General features: G+C 42.1%; 1 protein-coding gene and 1 long non-coding RNA gene across 3 annotated transcripts in view; one reads left to right on the top strand and one right to left on the bottom strand.

The window, feature by feature from the left end:
• ANO2 (anoctamin 2) overlaps positions 1-16,250 on the bottom strand; it is a 148,688-nt gene that overhangs the window by 28,246 nt on the left and 104,192 nt on the right. Inside the window, exon 20 of the mRNA XM_075859829.1 lies at positions 6,813-6,961. Coding sequence (XP_075715944.1) covers positions 6,813-6,961 — 149 coding nt within the window. The remainder of the gene's footprint in view (positions 1-6,812; positions 6,962-16,250) is intronic.
• Positions 1-16,250, top strand: part of LOC142750855 (uncharacterized) — a 38,912-nt gene that overhangs the window by 4,108 nt on the left and 18,554 nt on the right. Inside the window, exon 1 of one of the 2 annotated variants that reach the window (XR_012882617.1) lies at positions 12,106-12,209. The exons of the other annotated variant lie outside the window; for it this stretch is intronic. This is a non-coding gene — a long non-coding RNA (uncharacterized LOC142750855). Of the gene's footprint in view, positions 1-12,105; positions 12,210-16,250 lie in introns of those variants that run through there. 2 annotated transcript variants of the gene reach the window in all.

Raw genomic sequence — 16,250 nt, 5'->3', positions numbered from 1 at the left:
TATGTATCGTATCTTCCCATTGCTCAGTGTCGGATTTACAGCTCAGGAGCCTCTAGGCACAAAATGCCCTCTGGTAAGATTCTGCTTAGCCGGAGTAAATCTTACAGAGTCAGGGCCAGCCTTCCGTAGATAGCGGAACTTTTACCAGAAATGGTCAAGTGCAATAGAACTAAATATTCTTCTATCAGCACTTATAGCATAGAGCAACATTACATGAACATAATTATTGAATGAAGATTACTGCACCAACTCCCATTGCAAGAGTCATAATCTTTTCCTGAACCTGAGAACCATTTACCCTTTACCACAAAGCCACCTATGAGCATAGACCCCTCCTATCCTATGGAAAATAGGAAAATTTGCTCCTTCTCCTATTTCTGTGCTGTGTGGGAAAAAAAAGGGAAAATAAAGGACTCTCTAGCAAATAAGTACAATAGGAATTTTAGGTTTTTACTTGAGTTTTGACATCTTTGGTAGTCATTATGGGACGGTAATCCAGTGACAGGAAAATGTGTAGTGTAAAAAAAGAAATCTATAGGTCTTTTCTGACATTTTGGTGGATATATTGTTAAATAATAATAATAATAATAATAATAATAATAATATAAATCAGATAATTAAAAAAATAATAATAATAAAAAAAATTACAAACCGTATTCAAAAAGCCCTAAGCAACGCACTCGCTCTAACTAAGTAATGTTATATATCAAAATAAATAGCAGACGATGCCGGACAATAAATATATAGTCTCTTTAAGGGTTTTTGTTATGTGATTGATAAAACAAATAGTTTCAACTTAAAAAAATGTAATATTTTTTGTTATGCCTCCATATGAAAGTTGAAATATATAGGGAGACTGTAGAGGTCTTAAGCACCACTATGAAAATATTATTAAAGCCCTGTGCAAAACGGAGCAGTAATATGGTCGTGTACATGAACCCTGAAGATGGCGATCTGTTGAGTCCGATTTCAGAAACCTCTGAAAATCAACAGTCAATGCTGAGGAAGCCATAAATTTACAAATTAAGTATTACATGTCAGCCATGGCCAACCATGTAAATACATGGACGAGCCAGATCCATCTGAGTAAAAGCTGCTTGTTGTTTGTAGCTCTCCGCTCTAGAGTATACAGTGGAGTCCTGTTGTCCATATGGAATGGGTCAACCCATTTGAGACCCCAAATAGCTCTGTTTTTAAAGGGTTAAAAGACCCAATTGATATTTTCTGCAAATATTCTTTTAAAGGGTGACTCCATTTTTAAAAAACAGGTCAGAAGTATTGATCGGTGGGCGGTATACGGAGCGAGCGGTATACAGACTCATAGACTTTCCATTGAGACCGTACACTACTTGCTCGGCTTTCTGAGTGTTTAGTTTTAGCTATCGGTGGGGGTCTCAGTGCTCGAACCACTAAAGATCAAAACTTCTGACATGTCACTATAACATGACAAAAGTTTTTTAAAAGTTTAGTTACTCTTTAAAGAAGATAGAATTAGCACAAAAATTATATTCATTTAATTGCTTATATATTAATGAATACTTCATTGACTGCTGACATTTTCTCTCCTCCATGTCAGGCTGATGCCTTTAAGCCTACAAAGTAATAAAAGGTTTTTCAGGAACAATCTCTCTTTTATTCCAGTTAATACTTTAATTGCAGTTTAATATACAATATTGCAGTATTACGGGATTGATGAAAAGCTCTTTTGTAGTTCAGAAAACAAATCATTGTGGGTAATTTTTGTGGTCGAACTAATTATTTCTTTATTTACATTAAATATATGAAGATGAAATCCTATTACTTGTATGCCATCCACATTTTTTTCTCTTATGGTGTATTTAACTCTATAAGCAGCCATGTATTACTATTACTGATCACTTTTATGTTATATTGTTATGGCCAGCATGGTGGCTCAGTGGTTAGCAGTGCTGGGGTCCTGGGTTTCAATCCAACCATGAGCAACATCTGTATAAAGTTTGTATGTTCTCCCTGTGTGTGTTGGTTTATTCCCACACTCCAAAAACATACAATCAGTGTGTCTGATGTAAATTAGATTGTGAGCCCCATTGTGGACAATGTACTTAAAGAGGCTCTGTCACAACATTATAAGTGCCCTGTCTCCTACATAATGTGATCGGCGCTGTAATGTAGGTGACAGCAGTGCTTTTTATTTAGAAAAACGATCTATTTTCGCCAAGTTATGAGCGATTTTAGCTTTATGCTAATGAATTTCTTAATGCCCAACTGGGCGTGTTTTTACTTTTGACCAAGTGGGCGTTGTACAGAGGAGTGTATGAGGCTGACCAATCAGCGTCATACATTTCCCTCCATTCATGTACTCTGCACATAGTGATCCTACATTGATAACGCTGTGCTGTCACATACACACACATTAACGTTACTGAAGTGTCTTGACAGTGAATAGACAGCACCTCCAGCCAGGACGGGATGTCTATTCACAATCCCTAATTTTCAAGGAACAAAGCAGCACATCCAAAAATAGGAATTTTATTTATGCACAAATGTGACGGTTCAGTCCAGCAGGACCTTTCTCAATCCCGACACTTCGGTAACGTTTGTGTGGGACTTACAGCACAGCACATTGAGATCACTTTGTGCTGTCATTTACGGCGTGATCTCGCGAGATTACGCTTGCTGTGCTGTATGTCACACAGAAACGTTACCGAAGTGTCTGGATTCTGAATACACATCACGTCCTGGCTGGAGGTGATGTCTATTCACTTTCAAGACACTTCAGTAACGTTAATGTGCGTGTATGTGACTGCACATAGTGAACAACGCAGGATCACTATGTGCTGAATACATGAATGGAGAGACGTGTATGACGCTGACCAATCCTCCTCTTTACAACGCCCACTTGGTCAAAAGTAAGAACTCGCCCAGTTGGGCATAAAGAAAGTCATTAGCATAAATCTAAAATAGGTCATAACTTGGTGAAAATAGATCATTTTTCTAAATAAAATACACTGCTGTTACCTACATTACAACGACGATCTCATTATGTAGGAGATAGGGCACTTATAATGTGGTGACAGAGCCCCTTTAAAGGGGGTACTAAATCCCCTTTCAAGACATGTGATGTATGATCCAGGAACACTTTAAGTCCCTGCAGCGTTGTTCTGGCACCATTTCCCATGTGAACTTCTCAGCCAGTTCTTGGGTAGTGCCAGACCACAGAGCCAGCCCCTAATTGGGTACCAGGGTAATGTGACGTGACATCACTACCCGGTGGTCCAGCATCGGGTGGATGGAAATGCTCTTTTTTATAATTGTAAATACACTTAAAATATTTTTATTTTCTTACCGTCAGCACAGTGAAGTGGGTTTCCCAAATCTGAACCCGGATCTTGGAAACCCTTAAAACAACCAGGGCGATTCAATTTCATTTTTATGGGTGATTATTTCAATAGAGCGCCAAAATTTGACAAAACGTCCCCGGAGTAAATTTTCTCCATTCGGCTCTAATGACCAGTTCTACTAAATCATTTTACAATCTGCTGTATGCTACAACCCTGGAAAGTAGACACCCCTCACCACTTATAAATAACGTTGACAAAGCCCTCATTATATGTGACCCCCCCATGTTAATACTCCAGCTAATTAGAGGACAATGACACAATGTACCACTCTTTGTTTTTGATTTTACACGGGGTACCAATACAATATGTCGCCTGCACAGGGAGGGCTTACTCATAGGTCAAGCTGTATTTCAAACTACATCTGATGTCATTGGGTAAAATTAATCTGCTGGTAATCGAAATACATCTCGGAAATAAAAAACAGTCAAAAATATCACCCAGCATAAAGGAGGCAAAATGTCAGCCCCATGAATCACGCAGTTAATTGCAAAGAGTACAATACGTCCGTGCACCACTGAAATTTCCCTTCAGACGTAGTTTATGGTAGTTCAATATAATAGCTACTAATATCCCGGAGGATGTGAAATATGTCCCTATTATTCCATACAATCACATTTCAATATTATTTTTTTTGTCATCGTCTGACCCATAGTTCAAGTCAGCCAAGATTGATGTTACCATTTATTGGGTATTATTACGGTAATATTTCTGCTTAAATATACCTTTTGACACAGATCTATGCACTCGCTGATAAGGGGCTCATATTTAATACGTATACGGTCTTCATGGAGGAAGGGTCTACAATATGGAATTACTGGAAAGAACTGGAGTTGGCCATAGCAACCTATGTGACTATTTTCTATTTAGACCTGCTTCCGGTTCTTGTCTACACTTCTTTTTGTATATGAGGAGCATTGTTTCCTAATATTTTATTTCACCTTGATTAGGTCCTTCAATTTAAGGACATGGCTGGACTATTTTGGTAACCATCTCATATTACATACTTTCCACATAAATAATGGCACCATATACAGTTCACATCAATGAAGCCGGTGTATACTATACTAATAAATAATCGTGCCATATGCTCTATACATAAATAATACCTCTATAAAGTATATACATAAAAAAGACCGCATATACTGTACATACTAATAATACTATACATATATAAATAATACTTCCATATATTGTTTGAAAATGCCTACACTAAGAAGGTGAAACGTTGCTGTGAATATTTGGTTAATAAATTCACTTTATTTTGAAGTGCTGCTTCCTTGCTGCTTGATTTTTGTATATATTATTATTTACATATAACATATAAAAAATGTAAACCAATGCTATATATATATACATATATATATATATATATATATATATATATATATATATATATAATACCATTATATATTGTACACACACATAACAACACTAATATTGTACACACAAATAAAACAACTACTGCTATTTACTGTACACACATATAATGTAATGGCTGCAGTTGCTGACCGTCGGCATCTTCTACCGGCGGCCGCGACTGCAGACCTCTGGGGACTTGCTGGCATCTCCTCCCTCTGAGACGCCAATGCGCACTGCTCTCCTTTTTGGCTGGGGCCCGTAGGGTGCGCGCGACCGCCCCCACTCTTAAAGGCCCAGCGTGCGCACCAGGAAATTCTTCTTCAACCTATCCCAGCACACCTGGAATCTTAAAAGAAACTCTGCCCACTCATCCCTTGCCTGAGCAATGTTGTGTCTTCCCTATGTTTGTCTTGCAAATGGTTTCATTAGCTGTATCCTGTACCCTATATCCCATATCCTGAATCCCCTTTCCCGTTTCCAGTATCTGTGTCTAGTTCTAGTGCCAAACCGAGTGTCCGAGACAACTTCACCATCTGTGTCGTGTGCCCGTGCCAAGTCCAGTGTCCGAGACGACTGAACTACTCCAGTCCAGTGTCCTAGCCAAGTCCAGTGTCCAAGACTACTGCACTACTCCAGTCCAGTGTCCTAGCCAAGTCCAGTGTCCAAGACTACTGCACTACTCCAGTCCAGTGTCCTAGCCAAGTTCAGTGTCCAAGACTACTGCACTACTCCAGTCCGGTGTCCTAGCCAAGTCCAGTATCCTGCACAGGCCTGCTTCCCCCTGACTGTCTGGCATTTACCCACTCCTGACTTCCCAGGTACTTTATCATTACTGACTATCACAGACTCTGTTGATCAGCAGCTGTTCCGTTATGGCGGAGTGGTCCGGTGGGTCCACATTCCTGCCAGTTGTTACATATAATACCACTATATACTGTACCCGCATATACCAATATATACTGTCCACACCTATAATACCATACTGTACACACATATAATACTACTATATACACTACACACATATAATACTGCTATACACTGCCCTCACATATAATGCCCCTATAAACTATACTCACATATAAAACTAGACAAAACCGATAGAAACTGTGCCAATTCTATCACAGTGGCGCACATTGTATTATACATTTGCTCATCCTGCTAAACATGTTAGACGGTTTTATCTTCCTTATGCCACCTCTTGACTGCCGTACTTCGCTGATATGGCACATGCCATTAATTAGTTTGGCGCATTTAATGACCCCCTTTTCCTGACACATTCACAACCGTCTAGTGAGGTGTAAAAATTGTCTAAAACACATGAAAATTTGGCACCATTTTTCTGGCCCAAATTGAGCCAGTGTCTACGTGTCTGAAATGAGTCTTCAGATGAGGCCTTTGACCAGTAAGAAGTACGGTGAGAGCTCCCATACACTTATATGCCTCTTTCTCCCCTATAGTTAGATGGGGCACATTTAGTGACAGCAAGTTTACCCACTGTGTTCCATTTAGCAGAGCATCTTATAGATCTGTATGACCATTGGTCAGATGCTCTTTAAAGCGTACCTCAAGAGTTGGTACCAGATGCGTCCCCCCACCCAAAGCTTAAATCTGATAATGGGAGACAGATTCAGTAGACTGGGTGGTACTGTTGTTGTAGCAACCCTGCAACCCCAAAAGCCTCTCCTGCTTAGGAGCTTTGACGAAGAGGCTTCCAGCATTGCATGGTTGCCTTGGCACCAGTACTGCCCAACAAGGTGAGAAATGCAGCCAAAGCAAATCTGGAAATATCCTTTAAGCATATGAATTTGGAGGACCCTTTAAGCCCCACCCAATCTTCCCAGGAACGTCCATAAAAACCCAAGAATTACCACCTTGCGCATACTTATAAAAGTCTGCCCCTTGAGGCTAAATAAATATTGGCCCATTGCAAAAAATAGTATGGATTCCAGAATCTTTATGATAAGGCAAATTTTAGAGGAAAAGTGTTACAATTATAACAATGTTCTAAACAGTCCTGTAGTGATATTGCTTTTAAAATAGGAAATTCTGGGTACATGTGCACATAATTCTTACTCATTTCCATGTACTCTGGGGTCAGTCCAGTAAATGGTTCTAGAGCAAAGTCTCGGTCCCATTGTTGAGGTTCTCTCGAACTGTTGAGATTGTTTTCCCCAGGCTCTGTCCTTTCATCCTTCAGCTTTCGAAACAGTTTCTTTAGCTTTCTGCAAATAGAAATGTAGAACATAAAAAAAAAAAAAAAATACTGGCTTTTTTGGGTTTTATAGGTTTTTTCACATTAACATTGTATTTTGCTTTGTCCTGTCCTGAAAAATGGTTAAAGTACTCCGGCTGATAAGCCCAAATCTAATAATGTTTTATTGAAAGAAGAAACAAGTGCTTTACAAAATCCATAAAACAAGATAATGACTCATATCCTGATAGTACAAAGAGGAATAACCACAGTTCAAGATGATTTCATAAATTCACTCAAATAAAACAGGAATATTATTATCCTTTAAGGAGCAATTCCACCTTAAATATTACCTAAAGTACATGGCCACCTATCCACTAAGAATGGGTGATGGGACTCTCTCAGATTTCTGGTGGACCCAGTGGTCGAACTTCACGGATCCTACGTTTATGGTAAGTCTTACAGACATACTGCGGGGAATTAATTAAGACTGGCTTTACATATTCTGAATTGTGCTAGAGTAAAATGCGCCAAATTTACTAAAACTCTCACGATTTTTAATAAAATTGGCGCATCTTTGCCTGTCTGCGCACCAGAAAATTAAATCTACGCCTGCTATGGGCTATAATTTAAGCCAATTTCTGATATAAATATGTCGGTCCGTGGGAGGCCATACCCGCTCCTGATAAACCCCACCCACTTTCCCTCACTGCTTTTGAAAAGCTGGGAGAGAAACGTAAAGTGACAAAATGACAATTTATTGCACAAATATGGCGTGTGCTATAATTTTCAACTTTTTAACACCACAAAAGTGGCGTAAAGCTGTTAATAAATTCCTAGTACTGTACCATCAAAAATAATTAGTAGGAAAAACCCTCATAAGAACTCCAAATGCCCTGCACAAAATTCTGACTGCCTGCACCCACCACTAGGGGGAGCTCTCACATTGAACATTGAATAATATAAGGCTCCTAAGCTCCCTTAGTGGTGGCTTAAGGCAGCTAGAATTTTAGTGTTTAACTATATGTTTATGCAGGGGATTTGGAGCTCTGTATTAGAAAAATAGAGCTCTGGCCATCATAAAGGTATATTAAGAAATTAATCAGCAAAATTATAATGACATTACATTAACAAGACGTCAGTTAGGCCTGACAGTATATTTATTTGTTTCACCAGAAAGATCTATAGAATACATATAGACTGCTACTCACCCTATAATACCCCTTTAAAAGCCTAACATTAATACAACTTGATGAACTGAGCAAGTGCATTGATGTTGACATTGCTGACGTCAGTGGCGGGGAAAGCGTGAGTCCCTGACCTCTGCGACATGCGTGGAATGCATACTGATGAATGTCCTGGCTTTATCGTCAATGTTCAGTATACATAAACCCTTCACTAATCCTGTGTTATTGTATGAAGTTAGTTTAGGATGGTGAGTAATAAAATTCATAGTCTTTTGTAAATGGTCTTCTGAAGCATCTCAATGGTCTAAATCTCAGGACCTTGTTGTCGCTTATATTAACAGTATCACATGTATATACTATACCTCTCAACTTTCAAACACAGCAAAGAGGGACATCGCCTGTGGCACGTGAAGGGCACCGAGGCAATTTTTTTTTATGTATGCCATGCATCTAACTTTGCCCAATCTCTACTCAAACACCCCCAGTTCCGCCCACACAGTATAATGTCCCTATATTGATGTACGCACAGTGAAATGCCCATATTGTGCCTCCCACACAGTATAATAATGCCCACATAGTGCCCCCCACACAGTATGATGCCCCTATAGTGCCTCACATAACGTATAATGCCCCCATAGTGCCTCTTCACAAAGTATAATGCCCCCATAGTGCCTCCTCAACAAAGTATAATGCCCCCATTGTGCCCCTCCACACAGTATAATGCCCTCATAGAGCCTCAGCCTCACAGTATAATGTGCCCATAGTGCCTAATACAAAAAACCTCACCTAGCCTCTTTTCCACCATGAGCAGAGGAGATCGTCCGGTCTGTGCTGTGTGAGGCTCGGTGCAGATAGGCATGATGACGTAACTGCATCGTGCCTGTCTGCACCATGTCGCTCCCGGCTGGTCTTACATAGTGATTGTGAATAGTGGAGCAGGGAACTGACGGATCCCTGCTACACCATTGGATTTAACTGATTACTCAGATGCAGTTGGAACCGAGACATGTCGTCAGCCGCCCAGGACAGAGGGACACTGCCTGGAATCCGGGTCTGTCCCACTGGATCTGGGACAGTTGGGAGTCATGATATATATACCATGAATTGTTTATATGTATATATAATACAATTGTATATAACACAATGGTATACATAGAAGAGAGAACCCCGTAACAAAGATCAAAAAGGGTCCCCCATTATAGCGCCAGGTGCCATCCAGCACAGATTAGGTCAACATGAGTATAATGTCTTATCAAAGCTGAAGTAGGGAGCACAATCCTATCTACCAAATAGCAACCCAAGCTTTCAAATGGGGGGCCAGAACAATTGAATCTTGCTCCGATACTATTTCGAGATTGTACTCTTTGTTTGATATGTCGGCCAAAAGTTTGTTCTTTCTTAATTCCACCATAAACATGCACAAGTGGGGGGGTCAAGCATGCATGTTTATTTCACTAGGGTGTGCTTACCTCCCAGCGGAACATATTGGGCATATCGGGCATATTGAGATTCTTTATACCATAACCTTCATTCACCCGATGTCAAATGTCAAGGAAAAGCCAGACTGCCCCCACACACATTACTCTGTCAGCAGACATTTATCTAACCGGTATGTGTGGCCAGCTTTACATGGCATTACTATAGGGAACAAGGCAGTACATATCATAGAGACAGACCATTCTGCTGTTATGTGGCCCTTAAAAAGAGAAGGGCCCAGTCATGGCAGGTTCTCTCCCCTTCGCTACTGGTTGTCGAGACTCTGTGCAGGAAATTTGCCCAAGGGTCATGTAAAAAGCGTGGAGGGGGGAACAGACACCAGACTCTTCTGTCCTGGGTGGAAAAACCCGGCACCTACAAGAGACCATTACAATATCATTGCTGTAGGGTCCCCTTTCCTCTATGCCTGCTGTTATTAGAAGTGATTTTTATTGTTTTTTAGTTACATTACTTTTACTTAGACTTTAAGCAATTGACAATCATCTTCCACTTTCTCTGCGCTATATTTCTTGCAATTGCCCCACAGTTTTCCCAAGGCAGGAAGCAGTATCATCACCTAACCAAAGCTTTATAGGGGGAAATCTCATCTGCTGGGTGGGATTATGTACAGAGGACAGGAGGTCTGGAGGATATCTGAGTGACAACTGTGGACCACACAGAATGATGGAGATCTGCAGTTGTCACCCAATGGATGCACAGACTGTTGCTAGGCAACAGCCCTGGCAAGAATACAGAAGAAACAGCACTGGCTTCAGACTTTACAATCCCAGAAAACTGACTACATTTCGTGTGTTGTTGTTGATGTTTGCGTTTCTAGGACCACACCAGCATGGACTTACACATGGCGTAAAGTTGCGTGCAAGCTGGCATAGGAGATCATGCTTTTTCCCTTACTTATGGCTTGTGCTCTTGGGCAATGTTCTGCTAATTTTGCACTGGCACTAGCAGATATTCAGATGTTCTACTAAATCAGGAAACTAATAACCATGACAGAGAATGTTTGCTGCTTATGCCGTTCTATTGTTTAATGGCCTGAGGAACGCTTTTAAACAACATGTATCGTGCTTTTCCTGATGTAGGGGATTTATATTAATAAGTAAATTTACTTTTGTTCCTAAGTGTTCCAGAGTCACAGACTAAACATAGGGATAAAACAATATAAAACATGCACAGTGATGTCCTATGAGCTCATGTGACATCTGGTTGGAGCGGTTGACCCCTTTGGACAAACTTTTTTTGTTAGAAGGTTCCACTGATGATAAGGGGATCACTGGATGTCTGACTGCTGTGATCAACTGTAATCTGTGGGTGAATCAGTGTTCAGTTTCTCTGCAGCTCCTCCACAGGGGAAAGTATAGAATTACACAGTGAAATCAATTGGCTATCCAGTAATGCATGAACATGCTGGCTCCTCCAGAGAAAGAGAGAGAGAGAGAATCTTTGTAGTCAATCTGTGCTTTAGGTAAAAGATGAGGATTCTGAAGGCTGAACCCACTAGACAACCCCTTTAAAGTTACCCATTTCAGCTCTGGACTTTATTATGCAATTGCTTCCAAAATATATTTTTGTGTCTATGATATTATAGATACACACAGATCAGATGGTAGAAAGAAAGACAAACCTTATCAAATCAAAACCTGCATTAAAATAGTACATTTGTACCGTCCTCCACTCATTATATACTCTATACTCTGTACTTGCTTAGACCATACTTGACTTATTGAGTCACTATCATTAAGCAGAAATACAGTTCTTAAAAACTATATGTAAGTCACTTTGAGATTTGTACTTTTTAAAGTAACACTCCAGGCAAAACAAAGACACTGTGTTATGTCTAGCACGGGACCCGAGGGGGCGGAGAATGACTAATCTCCTGGTGTTCTCTGAATCCTCTCGGGTAGGGACGTCTCCTTTGGATACCAAACAACATCAACATTGCTTATGTACATTATATAGTACGATGGATATTGATGGTCTTAAAATGCTCCTTTAATATTTGATTAGTGGGTTTATGACTCAGCCCCCCCCCCCATGATCAGCTGAAGAAAGGAGCAGCAGCGAAACAGCGAGTGCCACATTACCTTCATTATTTTCCCAAGGACAGCACCATACATGTTATGACTGTGCCTGGTACTGCAGCGGCTTGCAGCTCAGTTCCAATCAAAAGAATGGGACTGAGCTGCTGTACCAGACACAACCACAATCTACCATATGGCGCTATGGTCTGGTAAGCAATCAAAGGAAAGTAGCGCTCGACGGATCTCCGCAGCTCTTTCATTCAGCTGATCGCCAAGGGTGCAGGGATCCAGACACCACCGATCAGATATTGGTGACTTATTTTAAGGATATTCCATCAATATTTAAGTCTTGATTATATTCTAAACAATCTAATAGTAATGTAAAATAATAATGTACATTTAATAAATCTTAGTTTTTTTTTATGTTTTACTGGAATAAACTTTTTCTTTTTTTTACAGGAAGATATTTTTTTGTGTAATAAACCACAGACTGTAAAATTATGAATGGAGAAGTCACAGGAGCTATGTGCTGTAGTAGCATTCTTCTGTAAATGCTGTAATTAAAGAACAGGAAAAAGTATGTTCCTATTCCAAGTCCCGACCTGCCGCAAAATATCTGCCTTGTCTAAGCAATTACATCTTGATATGACTTGAAAAATATGTTCATTTTTGTGAGTCTGGACCTCTGGGTGTACAGAATTTTATTTAAAAAATAATGAAATCTCTCTGATGTAAAAGTTAAAGAGATAGCAACGTATAAGAAATAGAGTTATATAATATACTGTATATCTATATGGATATCTCCTGTCGGCGGTCACCGCTGCTGGGTCTCATACCTTTCCCGCAGCCGGCCTGGTCCTGCTATCCTTCCTGGCCGCCGGAGTGTTCTGTGTATCTCCTCCTGCTCACGGCTGTATGGTTCCTAATGCGCGTGCACTCCGGTCACCTCTTAAAGGGGCACTCATTTAAAAAACTCCTCTGCCAATCCCTGTTTCCTCCTGGACTATTTAAGGCACCTCCACTATTCACCTGGTGCCTGAGCAACTTTGGTGCAACCTAGTTGTGTCCTGCAAAGGTTTCTGTTTGCATCTGATTTCAATCCGCACCTGCTTTCTGTTATCAGCCTGTATCCAGTTATCCGCTACCAGCCTGTATCCAGCTATCCGCTACCAGCCTGTATCCAGCTATCTGCTACCAGCCATTATCCAACTATCCGCTACCAATCTATATCCAGCTATCCTTTACCAGTCTATATCCAGCTATCTGCTCTCAGCCTGTGTCTAGCTATCTGCTACCAGCCTGTATCCAGCTATGCACTACCAGCATGTATCCACCTATGCACTACCAGCATGTATCCAGCTATGCACTACCAGCATGTATCCAGCTATGCACTACCAGCCTGTATCCAGCTATCCGCTACTAGCCTGTATCCAGCTATCCACTACCAGCCTGTATCCAGCTATCCGCTACCAGCCTGTATCCAGCTATCCGCTACCAGCCTGTATCCAGCTATCCACTACCAGCCTGTATCCAGCTATCCACTACCAGCCTGTATCCAGCTATCCGCTACCAGCCTGTATCCAGCTATCCGCTACCAGCCTGTATCCAGCTATCCGCTACCAGCCTGTATCCAGCTATCCACTACCAGCCTGTATCCAGCTATCCGCTACCAGCCTGTATCCAGTTATCCGCTACCAGCCTGTATCCAGCTATCCGCTACCAGCCTGTATCCAGCTATCTGCTACCAGCCATTATCCAACTATCCGCTATCAATCTATATCCAGCTATCCTTTACCAGTCTATATCCAGCTATCTGCTCTCAGCCTGTGTCCAGCTATCTGCTACCAGCCTGTATCCAGCTATGCACTACCAGCATGTATCCAATTATGCACTACCAGCATGTATCCAGCTATGCACTACCAGCATGTATCCAGCTATGCACTACCAGCCTGTATCCAGCTATCCGCTACCAGCCTGTGTCCAGCTATCCACTACCAGCCTGTATCCAGCTATCCACTACCAGCCTGTATCCAGCTATCCACTACCAGCCTGTATCCAGCTATCTGCTACCAGCCTGTATCCAGCTATCCACTACCAGCCTGTATTCAGCTATCCACTACCAGCCTGTATCCAGCTATCTGCTACAAGCCTGTGCCCAGCTATTCACTACCAGCCTGTATCCAGCTATCCGCTACCAGCCTGTATCCAGCAATCCGCTACCAGCCTGTATCCAGCTATCCGCTACCAGCCTGTATCCAGCTATCCGCTACCAGCCTGTATCCAGCTATCCGCTACCAGCCTGTATCCAGCTATCTGCTACCAGCCTGTATCCAGCTATCCACTACCAGCCTGTATCCAGCTATCCGCTACCGGCCTGTAATCAGCTATCCGCTACCAGCCTGTATCCAGCTATCCACTACCAGCCTGTATCCAGCTATCCACTACCAGCCTGTGTCCAGCTATCCGCTATCAGCTAGTATTCAGCTATCCACTACCAGCCTGTGTCCAGCTATCCACTACCTGCCTGCATTCAGCTATCCGCTACCAGCCTGTATCCAGCTATCCGCTACCAGCCATTATCCAACTATCCGCTTCCAATCTATATCCAGCTATCCTTTACCAGTCTATATCCAGCTATCTGCTCCCAGCCTGTGTCCAGCTGTCCACTACTAGCCTGTATTCAGCTATCTGTTATCAGCTAGTATCCAGCTATCTGCTACTAGCCTGTATCCAGCTATCCGCTACCAGCCTGTATCCAGCTATTCGCTACCAGCCTGTATCCAGCTATCCACTACCAGCCTGTATCCAGCTATCTGCTACCAGCCTGTGTCCAGCTATCCACTACCAGCCTGTATTCAGCTATCCACTACCAGCCTATATCCAGCTATCAGCTAGTATTCAGCTATCCACTACCAGCCTGTATCCAGCTATCTGTTATCAGCCTATATCCAGCTATCCGCTACTAGCGTGTATCCAGCTATCTGCTACCAGCCTGTATCCAGCTATCTGTTATCAGCTAGTATCCAGCTATCCGCTACCAGCCTGTATCCAGCTATCTGTTATCAGCTAGTATCCAGCTATCTGCTACCAGCCTGTATCCAGCTATCCGCTACCAGCCTGTATCCAGCTATCCGCTACCAGCCTGTATCCAGCTATCCACTACCAGCCTGTATCCAGCTATCTGCTACCAGCCTGTGTCCAGCTATCCACTACCAGCCTGTATTCAGCTATCCACTACCAGCCTATATCCAGCTATCAGCTAGTATTCAGCTATCCACTACCAGCCTATATCCAGCTATCAGCTAGTATTCAGCTATCCACTACCAGCCTGTATCCAGCTATCTGTTATCAGCTAGTATCCAGCTATCCGCTACTAGCCTGTATCCAGCTATCCGCTACCAGCCTGTATCCAGCTATCTGTTATCAGCTAGTATCCAGCTATCTGCTACCAGCCTGTGTCCAGCTATCCACTACCAGCCTGTATTCAGCTATCCACTACCAGCCTATATCCAGCTATCAGCTAGTATTCAGCTATCCACTACCAGCCTGTATCCAGCTATCTGTTATCAGCTAGTATCCAGCTATCTGCTACTAGCGTGTATCCAGCTATCTGCTACTAGCCTGTATCCAGCTATCCGCTGCTAGTCTGCCTCCTGCTGCCTGCTAGCAGTTCATATCTTTATATCCACCATCAGACTGCATCCCACTGTCTACTGACAGTCTGTATCCAACTATCTGTGACGAGTCTGAAGCTTCCTGCCTTTTACGAACTGTGTCGTCTGATCCACACCCATCTACCAAGGTACCATCTGCCAGTGCCTGTACCCTCGGTGTGCTATACCATTGTATCCTGGTCTGCTGGGACCTCCCCTACTCACACTGGGACCACCTCAAGAGGTAGCAACCTGGCAGTCTCCCCGCAGTGAAGGGGGGGTTAAAGGGTGAAGACCAGGGAGGCTACTTAGATAACGCCCTCAGAAGTGGCCCTAAGCCAAACCGGTCGAGTAGCCCAGTGGGTCCACAACCCACGCTGTCAAAAAACATAGTTGGGCAATCAATCCCTGATCTGTGCTTAATTACCTAAAACTGATTAACTAAAACTGGAGACTCCTCAGCAACAGCTCAAAATGTAAGACCTTATCATCCATTTGTATATTGAATGTCTTGAGTATATTCAAAATGATGACCGAAAAGTATTTGGCTGTAGTCATAAACAATGATTATGCATTTTTAAAGATTTGCAAGTTATAATAATGTGGAGCATGGGGATTGTAAGCAGTTGATGAAAAAAGTGTGAGAATAACCACGCATAACTAGAGGTAACTGTTCACAATTGGGGAGATGTGGGGAGATGTGACAATCTTCATTCACTGATTGGCATAGAGATCTACAAATCAGAGCATACAAATTCTTAGTCTGTTTTCAATCTCCCTAACTGGGGAACAAAGTTTGAGAATGATCAAGAGTGAGAATGACAGAGAGTGAGAATGACCAAGAGTGAGAATGACCGACAGTGAGAATGGCCAAGAGTAAGAATGACCGAGAGTGAGAATGACCAGTAGTGAGAATGACCGAGAGTGAGAATGACCAAGAGTGAGAATAACCGAAAGTGAGAATG

This window comes from Rhinoderma darwinii, chromosome 3, assembly GCF_050947455.1.
Source record: "Rhinoderma darwinii isolate aRhiDar2 chromosome 3, aRhiDar2.hap1, whole genome shotgun sequence".
Lineage (NCBI taxonomy): Eukaryota > Metazoa > Chordata > Amphibia > Anura > Rhinodermatidae > Rhinoderma > Rhinoderma darwinii.
The sequence above is the reverse complement of the archived record's forward strand: the minus strand, read 5'-3'. Positions and strand labels throughout refer to the sequence as shown.